This window comes from Condylura cristata, unplaced genomic scaffold, assembly GCF_000260355.1.
Source record: "Condylura cristata isolate star-nosed mole 26May11 unplaced genomic scaffold, ConCri1.0 scaffold00003, whole genome shotgun sequence".
NCBI classification, from domain to species: Eukaryota; Metazoa; Chordata; class Mammalia; order Eulipotyphla; family Talpidae; genus Condylura; species Condylura cristata.
This window is the reverse complement of record NW_004567104.1, coordinates 22,169,898-22,186,297: the sequence shown is the minus strand read 5'-3', so window position 1 is coordinate 22,186,297 and position 16,400 is coordinate 22,169,898. Positions and strand designations below refer to the sequence as shown.

The following is a 16,400-nucleotide window of genomic DNA, read 5'->3' as shown; positions in this document are numbered from 1 at the left end:
TGTTCTCTTGGGAAGGCATAAACTCACATCCCTGGTCCATATGCCCTTACATATGTGGTCAAGGAATCTGCACATCAAGCAATAAGTATTTTCAGAGCTAACCAGGGGCTGGGAACAGTGTGAGACAAAACCATGTCATTGTCAAATTTGTCTTTTCCCATCTTCATGCTCTCCTCCTTCTCCTTTCCCATGAGCTCTGTCCCTCTGTATCTGACATGGCTAAGGCATAAGCTCCCCTGGGGTATTTGCATTTTAGCAGCAGACTGTGCTTTAAGCAAAGAGTTGCTGCAAGGCCTTTAATCTAGTAAAGGCCTGTTTCAGACACACATTCCATTCAAGACAGCGCCTCACTTCATACTCTGCTGGTTGTCTCACTTTCCTTCCCCTTCTTTTGTGTTTAATGAACACACCTTGAGTCTCTACCCATGGTAACCCTTTACAGTATGAAATCTTGTTACTTGAACCAAAATTATGTTAACCTAGGTGGCAGTGGTGAGTGCATGTTAAGATGGTAAGGTGTAACCTTCCCTGGAGTGCTCGCATTTTAGCAGAAGACTGCTTTTAAGCAAAGGGTTGCTGTTGCAAGGCCTTTAACCCAGTCATTCTACTTCTGAATTTCCCATAAATGAAAAGAGAGAGATCTGTACTGCAACCTATTACTGTCAGTGTTATTATTATTAGGAAAACATTGGAAATAAATTATTTCAGCATTGTGGAGTGGCTAAGTACGTTACAGTATATCCATACAATAGAAGATGGCACCACCATCAGAGGTCAAGTTCGAGTAATTAATTAATGAAAAAAATTAAGAGCTTTTATGTTCTAACGGGGGGGGGGTGGAAGGAAATGCACGGGATTATGGTGATGGCACATGGGTGACTTGGTGATGGGAAACCCGCGGGGATTACAATTGAGATGGAAAAAAAAATGTACAAAATGATGTAAAAATAAACTTTTGTAATAATAATAATAATAAAAGAGCTTTTATGTGCTTTGGTTATTGCTTCTAGGAATTACATTGTTTCATTATTTTATTTTATTCATTTTAATAAATAACTGCCTATATGTAAATGCACCAATTTTGATTCCTTTACCTTATAGCCAGCAACTTTACAGACCTCTAACAGCTTTCCATCGATTCTTGATTGTTGTAGGTATATAATATCTTTTATAAATAATACTTTTTCTCCTCTTTTCCATCTTGTTTTTTTGTTCCATGTCTCAATAAACGGACTGAAATTTTTGATGATATTTCTGAAGTAACAGTAACAATATATGTTCATATCTTAGGACTGATTTGATTAGAGATGCCTCCAGATTTTTGTTACTACATGGTGTAGTATGTAGAATTTTGTTACTTTGTCAAGTTTAGGAAATACTTTTACTTTCTTTAAAAAGGTTTGCTCAATTTAGTTTTCAAATAAGAAGTAGATATTGAATTCAGCAAATGTTTTAGATTTAGTATTGAAATATCCTATTTTGCTGTTATATCTTAAACTGTTATGCTGTTTTGACAACTTTCCTAATAATCATCTTTAAGTTCAAAATAAATTGTATTTAGTGTAAATTTTTCTTTGAATATGCATTTGGATTCTACTTTTGTGGTGAAAGTGATTTACAGTTTTCTGGTGTGTATTTGTGTGTCTTTTACTTTTTCAACTTCTGGTAAATAGATTATAGCTCTATAAAATAAATTGGTCAGTTTGCCTTTTTTTATAAGCAGAAATAGTTTTAATAGCATGTGGCTAAGCAGACATAATATAAACAAATAGATTTATTTAATTTCAATTATTATTCATTTGTAAAACATTATGTTAGTGCTGGTTATTTATAGTTTTCCACAAAAGTGCCTGTTTCTTTGGGATTTAAATTTGCATACAATTGTTTATAATATTCTTTTATACATTGATACCTCTTGATGTCTTTTGCTGTGTTGCTTTTTTGTATGCATTTAAATTTTTCCTTACCCCAAGAATGATCATTTGGATTTATTTACTATTGCTCTTGCTTTCTGTCTTCTAATTCCTTGGCTTTGCTTTTTATCTTCATTGTTTTCATCCTTTTTGTATTCCTTTGGGCTGTTGATTATTCATTTTCTTTTTCTAGCTTCTTGAGTAACCCCAAGATTTGGGGTTACTTTATTTTGATTCTTGTCTCAAAGTATGACAGCAGAACAAAGAGGGAAGGAAGCACAATGGGTTATGGGAGAAGAGTAAGGGTGATTTGGTGGTGGGAGTAACCCTGACGCGGGAATGCTAACACTAGTTCCATTTAAAAACTTAATTAATTTTTTAAAAGCATGACACCTACCATGGTTTTAAACATAGTATTAATAATAAATTATGAAAACATGTATGAAAGCTATGAATTAGCTCTGATTGCTGTTGTGGCAAATTTCTGTGCAATTGCTTGCTCAATTTGCTTTTCCATATTCAAGGAATAAGAAAAATTGCTTAGGCAACGCATGTATACATTTCCAAGTATTTAGTTTTCTGTTTAAAATGGCACCATTCATTTCAGAAATCTATGTTTTGCTTTGTATTTTGTTTATCGGTACTGAGGTCAAAAAACATGGCTTGAATTGTTTTCGATTTGCAAAATTAATTGAGTTAATTTTAAATCATTTGTACTATATGCAAATATCTTTTATGTAAATACTATATTATATAAATCTTAGTTTTAAACTATGGACCACCTTACATTTATAATTTATATTAAATTGTCCCACCACAATATTTTTATCCATCTTGATTCATATAGCTAATGTTTTCTGCTTTATGTATTTGAGTCCATACTTCACGACTGTATCTTCTATTATGATAAATGATTCTCTTCACTACCTTTTTGAACATTTTGCTACCTTGAATCTCAGTTGCCCAATATTAATAGTACTCCATTCCATTTTTGTTCATAATGGCCTAAACTTTGTTCATTCTTCGGTTTAAATTTTCTTTATCCTTTTTATTACAAAGTATTATTCTGTATTTTCACAATACTTTTTGTTAATGTCATATATATTTTTTTAATTTATTGGTTTGCCAGTTGTTTATACAAGCATAATTTGGGGGTACAGATTGACACCTCCCTCAATCACATGCTTTGTTTTCCTCCCACCAATGCTCCAATCTGATGCTCAACCCCATTCCTGTCACTTGATCCCTCCTGCCTCTGGACACCCCTCTGGTAGCCAGAACATTTTCAGAGACTAAGAATGATGTTTGTTGTACTTCACCAGTATTTTCCCTATATTTATATTCTGCAAATGAGTGAAAGCTTCCAAAAGCTATCATTCACGTTTTGACTTACTACACTTTGCATAATCACCTCAACATTTCTGTTTTGTACCAAAAGCTACTTCCACAAATCACTTCTATAGCTTTTACAAGATATTTTACTTAAAGTTCTGATCAAATTATTTTGTTTTTCTAGCTTACGTGAAAATCTTTGGCTTTCTAAATGAAAATGTTACCATGACTTCTATGGTTCCCATGTTCTACATCATATTTTCTTGTCATGCTATTTCATATTTCCATGTGTATGGGTTGATTATTAGGGCTAATGCCATCATATAACTGCGTCTTATTCTCTCTTTTAAATTTGACTATGTGTTGTTTCCTGTGCAACAAGTTCTGAAGTTTAACTCTTATTAATAAATGGGTTTTAGTACTTGTATGGACCTTCTTAAAAATATTTAAATCATGTCCTTGTTACTTTCTAAAAACCAGGATTCCGCTGAATGCACAGAGAGCGCACATATCGACTTTTCGCATAGAATTGCTTCAAACTCACAGAAATGTAACATCGCACCAGGTACGAGAACACACGCTGGGACCTTAGCTCTGTTGTGTGGTGCCACACACTACTGTCTGGGTCTTGTCACAGAGAGGGACACTAGTTCCCACGCTATGTCACAAAGTGTATTGGTCAAGAGCCCTGCTGAGGACACTGTACCCCATCTCTGCACTGCTGTGGGGCAGAGTGTGCACAGGGGACTAAAGGGGATGTGGTGACACAGGGGGACTTGCGGTTGGTGGCATTTAGCCTTCCTTGTGTACAGGGTGGCCCTATGCCAAGTGCCTTCGGTTGGGGAAAGCTGACCACATTTTTAAGTATTCAGAATAAAGTCCTCTTCATTAAAGATTTTTTTTTCTCTTCATGTTATAATGGGGGAAAGAGTTGGTTTCACTTATGGCCAAATCAGTATTTCTTATACCAAGAGTTGGCTTTTCTGCCACCTGAAATAGCTGTATGGACCCACAGTAAGGAGCATTCCTGCCGGCTCACCAGGGTCATAGGACTTAAAGTTTTCCCATTAGAGAGCCATCCCTGTAAGTTAAGTGTTGCTTTTAACAGTCACTGACAAAAATACAAAAAGTTAAAAGGCACCAATATTGACTGAGGTATTAACACCTTGAGATTCGCTGACTCCCTAAATACACCGGGCTCAGAGGAGAGGAACAGTGGGAAGGCAGCAGGCAGAGGCCAGAGAGGCAGCCTCCACCTACCACACAGGGTTTCCGACACAGGTAAATGGATGCTGATTCCTGTACGGTCAGGTGCTAGTCTACATTGTTCTTTCTGTGTACACAATGAATTGAACCTGATTTTTTTTTTTTCAGAGGGGGCTTTTTTCCCAAGGTTTTGTGCAGGCTGTCCAGTAAATTTACCTCTCAACAGCTCAAATATGAATAAGCTTCTGAGTCTTACATCCATACAGCTTAATGCAGCCATTAATAGCATATTCTATTTCAAGATTGCCAATGTGAAAAGAGCAACATCTCAGGTCTGTAAACAGTGGTACCAAAATAGTGATATACCATCTATGTGCAAATTGCTTATTAATTTTGCCACTAATCTTAGTTCTGGATTGGGAAATAACATACCTAGGATTTGGAAGATTTGATTTTCACGCCATAACTTGACTGTAATCTTGGTGTTTGATGTTGGGCAAGGCACTCAGAATATTCTCTGCATTTTTGATTTATAAAGTGGGGTGGTGATTAAAGAAGATAATATGAATCAATCACTTTTCAAATGCTAAACCACTTTTAAAATAAGAATCACTAGGATACAGTTTAACAAAAAGCTAGAAAAAGCATGGGGCTAGAAAAAGCAAGACTTATTTTATGCCTTTCTAGATTCATCTCTCATTGTAACTTTCTTAGAACCTTGAGCTCAGTCACAACAGTGAGTTGTTATTACCCAGACTCTTCACATTTGCATATCCCTGTCATTTTCCCCAACCCCCTGTCTGGGGGCAGCTCTGGGTGTCCTCTGTCTTCCACATCTGTCAGCAGAGGGTGAGGAAAGCCCTGGGCTGGGGCTCAGCACACCCCGTTATTCCTTATCAACCGCTCTCATCCTGGGCCCTGGACTGTCCTTCAGCCTCAGCCCGCCTTTGTGACCCCAACTGTGGCAGGATTAGTGAAGCCCAAGTCCCTTTCATCTCCAACAGCCTCATGTAATTGTGGACAGATTGTTATTATAGATCCTCAAACTTGGTTTCCTTATATACAAGCTTAAAAAGAAGTCATCAAAATAGAATCCACTGTTAGAGCAAACTGACACGGTCTTTATAATCTCAACAACAAAAGAATCTTACTAAAAAAAAGTTCATGATTCTGACTCAGGAATCTAGAATTTGAAAATAGGAGTTTTTAATCTATTGATTGTGGTTTTAACTAGAAGAGCAAAAACTTCTTATCCATCAAAATGATCAATAATACAGAAATGGTCAGATAAAGTCTGGCATAATGTTATCATGTATTATCAGGAAGCAATTTTTAAGTAACTGTGAGTCGTTCTCAGTATGGGAATTGTCTTATGTTAAAAGATGCAATAACGGTCCTCCCTGGTGGTGCAAGAAGTTAGGCCGTAGCACTGCAAGTTGGCCGAAACCACTTCAGTGTTGAGTTCAATCCCCGCCCCAGGGGTTGTTTCACATGGCATGGCAGACCTCTCCTGACCTGCCCACTGCTCCCCTCAGCAGTGTACTTTGTCCATCTGCCTGTTCTGCTCTCCAGAGTGTCTCTGGTGAATCCTCTCACCACCCCGGCACTTCTAGCCTGTACCCCAGTTCTGTATGCACAAGTAAATAAATCTTTAAAAATAAATAAATAAAATAAGCAGTGACACAAAGAGATCATAAAATCAGATGTACCATGTGTCACTGTGTTATAAAGAAGAAACAAATACATCTGACTATTCACAGTGATGATTTTTAGGTGATGGCACAGTAGACTGTTTTGTTTTCATCTTTCTTTTCTGTATTAGTTTTATAGTTAGGGAGAAAAAAATCAAACTGTGCTAAAAATAAATCAAAACTGACACTTTAATCTCTCTACTACTCAGGCACTTATTTCTGTCCTAGGCACAACCCCTCCCTGATTTCTCGGGCACACTTTTTTTTTTTTTAAGATTTATTTATTTATGCATACAGAACCGGTGTACAGGCCAGAGGTGCAGGGCCAGTGAGAGGCTTCACCACAGACAGTGGAGAGCAGAACAGGAAGATCAACGAAGCACACTGCTGAGGGGAGCAGCTGGTGGTCCAGGAGAGGTCTGCCGCGCCATGTGGTCACCTCCGGGGCAGGGATCAAACTCATGCTGAAGTGGCTTTAGCTTCTTAGTGCTGTGCTTTAACCCGCTGCGCCACCAGGGAGGGCCACACATGAGTTTATTTTAAGGGGATCCCAATCCATGCTACTTTTGTGTTTGTCCCTTTCAGTTTCTTCTCACTTTCTGATTTCTTGTGATATTCCTTTCTTTCTAATGATGACAGAATAATCCAGAGCTAGGCCATATATTGACTGTCAAAGTTCTGTTGAGAAAATTAGCTATTCTCATGCATAAATATCTAGTCCTATTAGAAGTTCTAATTTTCCTTGTATATCAACTAGTTAATGTTGTAATATATGTGCTCTTGTTTTTGCTAAGGATGAACAATCATAAGTAATATACTGAATGGAAGGGAAGTGGCATCCCTTCAGTTACTAAATCAAGCTGGAATATTAAAAAATATTCAAAAATTTCAAACTTACTTTTAAGATAAGAAGCGTTAATAATCTCTGATGTAAAGAAAGTTATTTTGAAAAAAAGAGAGACAGGAGGTGCGGGAGGAACCAATGAACGAACAAGGAGAGAATCCATTTGACGGCTTGTACGTAGCTACTCAAAGAAGCCTCGGTAGAAAAGGCCAATTTGCTGGAAATGAATAGACCACAGGATAAATTTGCCAAAAGCCAATCTCAAATGACCAATTGGTCAAATTCCTAAAGATTTACTTCATGTAGATTTTGTCTTACCTCAGCTTTGCCTGTTCAGTCCTGTTTGGACACATGTATGTTCCGAGCTATATATTCCCTAAATCCTCCAGTTTCTCAGGTGAATGACTGATGTCACCTGATATCATCTCTTTGGTCCCTGACCCCACTGCCACTGTCTCTGCTGCTCTCAACTTTCCTCCCTGGCAGCACTCAGGTCAATATACTCAAGAATCTGTATATGCACATTTAGGAATTTCCTTTTGCCAAAGTCCTAGAAATGTATACAACTAAGATTTTTAATGCAAACTGTCATATCACCAAACTATTGCAATGATGACAATTTGCTGTATTCCATTCGGCATAAACATGAGTTGATGACCTTGATTTGAGTTGTCTTCCAGACAGCAGTGGTTAGGGCGCGTGTTCCCCCCACCTAGGCAATACCAGCTGTCATTACTGCCAATATGGAACACTGCTTTTTTTAATCTGCATATTTTTGGTTTTAATGTGGCCATTTTTTTTTTCAGACTTAATGGCCATTTTAAGTATTCTCTAAAATGCCTATTTATGTTCTTTGTCCATTATAATAATGATGGGGTTTATGACCTAAAAACCATGGAGCTTACTTTATCGTATCCCCTGGGTGTCATTTTTGCGAACTGTTATTCTTGAGGTTTTCATTTTTGTCAAATTTAGATATGTTCCACTTCCTTTCAGTTTCCTTCACCTAAAAAAGAGCTTCCCATCCTGAGATTATGTTTATCTTTCTAATTAATTTCTTTAAAATTTTAAAGTGTTTGAAACTTATATATCTAAATTATATTCTCTACCATAGAAACAAAACTAGGGTAACATGGGTTTAAGTGCAGACTGCTAAGAATGATACCACTAATAATGGCAATGAGGTTGTCATCTTGAAAGAGGTCCTTGAAAGATGTCATTCGGTCTCCTGAATAGTCCACTTCTGGACCCAGGACACAATTGAGCAAATATCTGTCTTTTTTATCATATGATGTCAATGTTTTAAAAACTCACAAGGATTAACTTAAATGCCAAAAGCCTAGATCAAGGTGTATTCTGAAATGAGCACGGAAATTTATGATCACTTAAGAATATACTCTAAAACCCTCTAACAACACTCCAACACAACTTAAAATCACAGCTGGAGTTTAAAAGCTAATTATTAAATTTATCTTAAAAAGTTAGCCATGCTTCATAGCAAAACAATTCCAGAAAAGTAGAGGAGTATAATTCTTCCTATGATTATTTGTTCTCTTTCCTCTACCTACCATATTTTCTCCACCTTAAAAAAAAAAAAAAAAACTACAGAGTAGGAAAGTTGTTGTGACTTGTTTGACAAAAATTGGCATTATTTCTATAACTACACTAACTTCATTCAACAGTTCATTTTCCAATATGATCATGCCTCCAGGTTACAGATCCATGTAATGTATTCCTTTACATAGCTGCATAATCTCTCTCTCTCTCTCTCTCATAAACACACACACACACACACACACACACACACACACGTAAATCCTGGAATTAAATACTGAAATATAGGGTAGAAATTGGATCATGTGATGTAACTTTTATAAGTATAACACATTTTATCAAGTGATTTTTTTCAAGTATGTGAGAGGTATAGGAATTGCACGTTTAAATGGTGAAAAATATCATCATTTAAGAGTTTAAAAAAAAACCAGAATGAGTTTAATTTTAAGTAAGACACTCAAAAAAAGAAGATAAGGAATTTGATTACAACTTGCTTAATGAAAAACAGAATTGTGTAATGATTTATGCTATAACAAGATGAAAATAATTTTTTAATATAAAAAAATAGGAAGAAAAATTTAAATAGTTTTTCTAAAAGCTACCATAGCTTTTTTCTATGGTAATTAATCATTTAATTATCATATTGTTACTCAGAATTTATCTGATTCAAATTTGAGAGGACATATCATGAATAGAGCATGTTTTAATTTTTCTTCCTATTCTTTTTAGATTCCAACACAACTTGAACCTTGAATTATGAGTGAATTTTGACCGTAAAATTGCTGAACAATAAAGACTCAAAAAAATACAAACATTATATCCTGCTTTTTGTTTTCCATTAGGAAAGGAATAGGATCTACCAACAGTCAAATAATTTACACATGCATATAAGACAGATATTTTGTTATCAGATTAGAATGATTTTGAATGAATGATTTACACAGCCCATTTAGTCAGTATATAAGTAAAATGTCAATATGCTCTCTTTTGCTTAAAGTAAAAGTAGACGATCAATGGCTCTGTATTGAGAACCTACTTTTCATATTTAATTTTTCAGTTGGTCGCTGGAATGTCATATTATATAGAATTCACAGCTGAGGAGACCACATGCTCCAAAGGAAACAACACAGACTTCAGCAGTAGCTGCGCGGTCAAGGAGCCTGGGGTAAGCTGTCTCGTAGCCAGCTGCTTATTCCCCGGAAGCTTATTTGATGTTTTAGACTTGTTTAAGTATTTCACGAATAACAGTTTTTCTCTTTCTGCTTCCGTTTTCTTGATAGCATGTGCTAATCTGTGATTCTCGCATTCATATTGTACCTTGGATGAACACAACTCACACTACTGTCAACTGTGACCCAAAACCCATGATTCTACTCGGTTTGGGCTCAGTTTGGGTTATTTGAAAAAGCCATTTTGGGGTATTTAACATGAAAATGAATTGGGTCATTATCTTTTTCAAATGAGGCAAAATCTCATGTTTCTCTGCTTACTCTCTTTCCTGTGGCTAGAAATGAGCACAGCAGTCCTCTTAATATGTCCAACACATTGCCAATGTCCATGGCAAGGTGGGTTCTCTCCCTGGGCAATGCAGACCCTACTGTGGGTGCTAACACTAGCTGCTGTGGGTGCTAACACTAGCTGCACACCTGCCAGGGGTGTCTGAGATGAGGCACGGGGCTCCCCTGCCCTCTGTTTCTATCCAGGAGCTTGGGGAATTGCAGGTCTCAGCCCTATGCTGCAGCTACTGAGTCAAAACCATCCCCAGGGGATCATGTCCATGTTCAAGGGTAAAAAGCATCAGTCTGCATCATCTTTTATTTTTTTTTAAGCGCCTCCTGGGAGCTAAGTAATACTTTCCCTAGTATCTAGACTAAGCCAGTGGATGTTAGAATGATGCTGAGTCCCTGAGGTATATAATAACATTATCAAGAGCATCCTCTGTTCCAGGCACTGGACAGAGGATTTCAAGTACATTTTCCTCCTGATAATTCTACAAGGAAGATGCTGCTATTATTTTTATTGTGCAACAGGAATAACTGAAGTTAGTGGTGCTTGTATGCACATACAGATTAAACCAGGCTCACCCTGGTTGCCACAAAGCCCATGACTCTAAGGTCTGACTCGTTTGACTCTAAAAACTGTGCTCTTTACACCACTGAGCACTACCTGAACCAACACACAGGTAGCGACAGTATAAGTAGAATTATCCACATATATCAATACTAGGTGACTCTTTTTTTTTCTGATTTAGGTTTTTTGCTATATGGAGGACATGTACAGTCTCACACAAGCACTGTAGTCCAAAATCTACATGTCTTGGTGTTCATGCCAACAATTACTTTGTGGCTATCTCATACCTACATATTCAATTCATGAAGCCAGTTGGAACCTTTCAGGATGAAAGCACAAATTGTGATAATAGCATCTGGCAGTCTCCTCTGAAGCCAGCACTCCACCTTCTGCACAGACACAAGGGAAGACAGAAGAGCCAATACCCACTCCTTCCCCTCCTTCCCGAGCCCAGCCAGGGGTTGCAGTCACCTCTCCTGACTTCCAGGACTCAGATCTCTTTGCAGCTGTGATGCTTAACCCATCAACAGCTCCCACAGAGAGTGATGATGATTGGATTCCTAATATCCAGGTAGACCCAAATAGCTTTTCCTTTAGCTTGGTATCTTATTTCTAGAAACAACTTCTCCCATATGTTCCAGTTGCCCCTGGAAGCCTGTTAATGGAATGAATCCAACTGTGGAAATGAAAAATTTCATGACTTTAATCTCTCTGATGCTTTGTATAATTAATGCTGCCATGGGTGTTTCATTAGCACCTTATTGCCCTTTATTCCCATTGTCCAAAAATCTTGATGTGGTGAACCCAACCCCAAAAAACTTCTGAGAAGCCTAGAGGCAATTAGTGAGAGTGTGAGTGGAGACACTATTAATATCTATGGACCAGCCATACAAAATTGTGAACAGGACCCCTTCTGAGTTTTTTTTAACTAGCATAGAAAATGGAAAAATGAGAGTGCCTTATGGTGTACGGACTTCTCTAATAAGGTATCACAAATGTGTATCTTAAAATGGACATCACTGGTTTTCACAAAAACTTTTGACATTTAGAATAGACTGTGGCATCTGGTAAAGGAACACGTGGAAACAAAGGAAGTCAGGAGACTGAAAACTAAACTTATTGGGGAAAAGAAAAATCAAAATTTCCAAAGATCAAATAAAACAACATAAATAAATAGAGTCTGTTCAACGGGAGAAAATAGAAAGTCAACGAGGTGTCACCTGTTTCTAAAGGGGGCCACTTAAACCAGCTACTTCTCCTTGACAAAGCTAGTCTGATAATCCTCTTTCTTGATAAGTCAACAATTTCTGTTTACTCATTAACTCTATTAACTAGTCTTTGCAACAAGAAGCAAAAAGTTTCCTGTTTATTGCTGAGGCTAGATTGAGTAATCCTTATTTTTCAACAGATCTGAGTTTAATGAAATATATGGAAAACAGGAAGTAATACAGAGGCAGGCTTGCTAAAAATCTCTCTTTTTTTAATAATCCATAAAGCAATATCACAAGATGTGATACAAATTTTTTTCAGGGACAAAATGAAGAAGCAAATGAGGAAGCAAATGCCTCTGGCAACTACATTCACATCATCTTTTTGTTACTACAGTGAAGAGCTGGTCTTTGCAAAAGAGATAATTGAGCTATCGTTAATTGCTTTAGAATACAAGAGAGGCATACATTTTATGACCTGCAGTAGGATTTTACCCGGAGAAATAAGACAGGGCTTGAGATAGCTACTTTGACCTGGGCAGTGTGCATCACTCGAGTTCAACTCAGTGCATGCCTCTGAGTCTCTGAGATCAATTTCTTTTCCTATATTATCTGCACTTGTAAATAAAGGACCAAAGATGTCAGGAGAGAAGTCTCATCTTGTCAACTTTGACTTTCTTATGCTGAATGCTGACAGCAGGCTAACAGAGTTCTGCTGTATTTACAGGAGCTCCTGCCGTCCTGCGAGTACCAGGTCCGTGCTCGGGGGGCAGGTGAGGCAGCACCCCCCCAGGCACAGTAGCCCCACCGCCCCCCTCAGCAGCCCGAGTGGACACACAAGAAGATGGGGCGGAATCTAAATAGAGAAGAATGTCACTGTATCACTCTGTTGCTGAGCCAAATAAAGTTCTGTCTTGATGGTCTCACTCCTGATTACTTCACACTGGTTTCCTTTCAACCACATCCCACCTGCAGCAGTCGAGTGATGGAGTCCATGGGCAGTGTTGCGGGGCTCGGAGATCGCCTCGGAAGTGCTCTTGATAGTCAAGGCAAGAACCCCTTAGATACAGTATTTTTCGCACAAAGGTCGGAGAACACATCCAGGCATCACTCACATCCAGAGTATATAACATAACTTACTATGTACTGGCCAGTATGCATACACTTGCTTATATTTAGCCTTTATTCAGACATTATAAACACAATGAGAACCATATAAAACTTCTTTCAAAGGAGTTCTTAACTCTTTGCAAATTGAAGCTGTTTTTAGAAGTAATCATTTATAATTAACGTAACAGTCACCTACATTTGTTACTTTTTTTATCCTTACCCATTTTGTAACTATTATTAGGTTGGTATCAATTTGCCTGCCACCATTTTTTCATTGTAAAATGAATGGGAATAGCAGATTATTCAGTGGCTGTTGAAATTTCATTTTTCTCATCAAAGCATTACTGAATTTATATTAGAAAACAATAAACATACAGCTTTCAGCACCTTCTTCCTAGACAGGGCAGCTGCTCGTCCTTCCCATGGGTGGGAAGCCCATGGGGATTACAGCTGAGATGAAAATGCACAAAATTAATGATAAAAGAACAACAACAAAATGAATGAATGTCCTAAAATTATGCTGCAAGTCATGATTTTTGAAATATATTGGTGCTTGCATTCTGCGTCCTGCTTGTATAAGCAGCATTCAGCACATGGGAAGCAGGTTATGACCACTTATCATGATATTACATGTATATGATAACCCTGGTCAGTCATATTCAAGTGCAATTTCTGAGTCCCTAAGGCTGGGATGAGACATAGACCCTACATTTCTCAACAAACTCTGGGTGATAACTCTTTTGCATTTTTCTTGAGGGACAATGCAATCAAGCAAATCCATTATTTACCACCATCTAAGCTTCCTGGGCATAAAGATGGGACTTCTCAACTATAAATTAACGGACAACAATTAATCAGAATCAGGACTTAAATAATCTAGTCAGAAGTGACCTCACAATAGAGCCAAGAGTGATAAGCTGCTCATAACTACCCCTTAACCTAAACCTCCAAACCCCTCCACAATAAATATGCAAATGAATAGTACAGTTGTCTGAAAACAGTTGTCTCAACAATATGTTTACTCTAAGAAATGAATTTCAGTCAAGTCCCCTGAGCACTTTCCCGCTAGAGTTGCCTCCTCCACCTGCTTCCATTCAGAAATTCTGACTGTACCACTAGTGTGAGAACTGTACCTGGTCACACTGATTAATCAAATTCTGTTTTCTGAGTCATTTGCATTTTCTAACCAAACAGCTTCTGTTCCCACCTTCAACGGGGCTATTTACTCATTCACACAACAAATATTTGCTAGACATTACCATGCATTAGACATTATATTTGATGTTAGGGACTAATGGGTAAAAAGCCATGATGTAAAGAAAACTCAACCTGTTAAGGCTGCCAGACCCCCTAAGAGAGGCAGTGATTCTTGATGATATTGAACCCAATGGGGAAAAAGTGTTTAAATCAGTAGAAACATATACATACATCATGAGTTTTGAACAATATCCATTCTGAAACATAAGCCAAGGTGTGAACAGGAAAAACACCCTTTGATTTTACTTTTAATTATGAGTGCAATACATTCCTATTGCACAAAACCCAGTGCTGACAGTTTTCTATTCAGAAAGTGTCTTTTCCACTCCATTCTTGATGAAGCTCAGCATTATCATTTTTTATTTACAATCTCTGTCTCTGTTGTGGTCATACGGATGTGGGATTAAAAATCACGAAGCCTCATTTTGGTGCTCTCTTTGACATTAACAGTTTCTCTAATAAGCATTCTTTCACCAAATGTGCCCTGACTGTGCCATCCTTAGCCCCAGGCCCAGTGATTTATCAGATCCCAAGGTTTTAGACACTGCCACTGAATCTCTTGCAAAATACAACACTGAGTCTCTTGCAAAATCCAGGCAGTGTTCTCCGGTTTAAGTCCCCAGAGCTTCTACCAGGTGAGAATGAATGCACACGGAGTTCACACTGATAGTGAGTTCACCTAATGTGGCCTTGGAGCTGAAGCTGAGAAGCAGCCAGGGATGCCTATGCAGCCTCATGGGTTCTTTTCCTGAAATACCTGACACACACAATCGTGTTTCTGGGTCTGAGTTATTCCTGGGCTTTTCAATGCGTGTGAATCCTTTTAAGTCAGTGACCTTAAGGCAAGGAGGGTAATGGAATCCTGGTCTCTGGTTTCTCTACTTGGGGTGACTTTATTTCTACATTACAGATCTAGTGACCATGGGCCATTCAGCTTCTGGACATATAAGGCTTGGGAGTGGGTGCTTGAGGGCAATGGAGACTCAATTGTGTTGACATTATGTTGCTATCTATCAAAGAGAGCAAAACTCATCTAAAAACAAATTTAACTGAGGAGAAATAAGGTCACCCAAGTGAAGGCTTTAGAGCCCGTTCATCTCCTTCGAAGGAAAGGAAAGTGTGGTGGTTTATTCATACATATCAGAGTCCATTGCATGCTTTGATGGTGGTGGGGTTACCACTGGGACACCGGGATCCCTAGGCTAACCACAACTTGGGGATGTACAGTCTGTTAATATCATACTGTCAAATCATTTCTCCACATGGAAAGTCTGATTCTTATTTCTCAACTGTTGTCTCTTCAGTGGGTGATTGGGCCCTCCTACTTTGTGGAATATTTAATCAAAGAGGCACCTTGCACCAAATCCCAGGCCAGCTGCACACTTCAGTCTCCTAACTCAGAGTTAAGTATCTGAGTTTCTTCATTATTTAAGATTTGCATTCACAGGTGTATTGAGCTTTTTTTTAAAAAAATTTCAAATTTGTACATAAGGTTTTATACTGAGATATTCTCATTCACCTCAAGATGAACTGATAATAGAGATTGTGCTGGCCCACCTGCTCCCATTAGCTCCCATTAGCAAAATAAAAATGATCACATAAGCCTAGAATGTGTAGATGAATCTCCTCAAAGGCTGCACTTAGCTGCACAAATCCAGTTCTATTTGGAATCTTTTTGGGGTTCCTCTCCCTGGACTATTGCAATCACTGTAGTAACTGATTCAGGCAAGTTATCACCAATATATGTTAAAACAATTATGTTACAATTTTATATGTAGTGGGTTATCTATTTCATCTCAAAATACTTCTCCACAGTTTATTATTAGCCATGAATAAAATATTAATAAAATTGTTTAAATAATCAATTATTATGTTTATAGACACTGTACATTTTAATTGCATGATCAGGAAGGAATACTGTTTTCTAATCACCCAATAAAATACAAGTTTGGATTGCTGTGTCTGTGGTTATTAGGGATTCTGAAGGTAGAGCTTGAATTCAGAATGAAGCATCACTTACAGGTAGGTTCTGATAATGAATAAACCTATTAAATGAAAACCCAGGACCCCTGCAACTGGCTTTGGGCATAACCCCTTTTAGATGGCATGCACTCGCCATCCCAGTTCTGTTATACCTTCCACAGACTTTCCATAAGAAGGCCGACAAAAGTTGCAAAATCATGGTGCAGGTGTTTGTCTGAGAGACCAGGGCAGA

The 16,400-nt window shown here is 37.9% G+C and overlaps 1 protein-coding gene across 1 annotated transcript in view; it reads left to right on the top strand.

The window, feature by feature from the left end:
* Window positions 1–16,400, top strand: part of LOC101632555 (kininogen-1-like) — a 28,864-nt gene that overhangs the window by 8,057 nt on the left and 4,407 nt on the right. Inside the window, exons 5-9 of the mRNA XM_012730321.1 lie at window positions 3,726–3,810; window positions 4,620–4,783; window positions 9,598–9,705; window positions 11,008–11,181; window positions 12,546–12,591. Of these exons, the coding sequence (XP_012585775.1) occupies window positions 3,726–3,810; window positions 4,620–4,783; window positions 9,598–9,705; window positions 11,008–11,181; window positions 12,546–12,591 (577 nt within the window). The remainder of the gene's footprint in view (window positions 1–3,725; window positions 3,811–4,619; window positions 4,784–9,597; window positions 9,706–11,007; window positions 11,182–12,545; window positions 12,592–16,400) is intronic.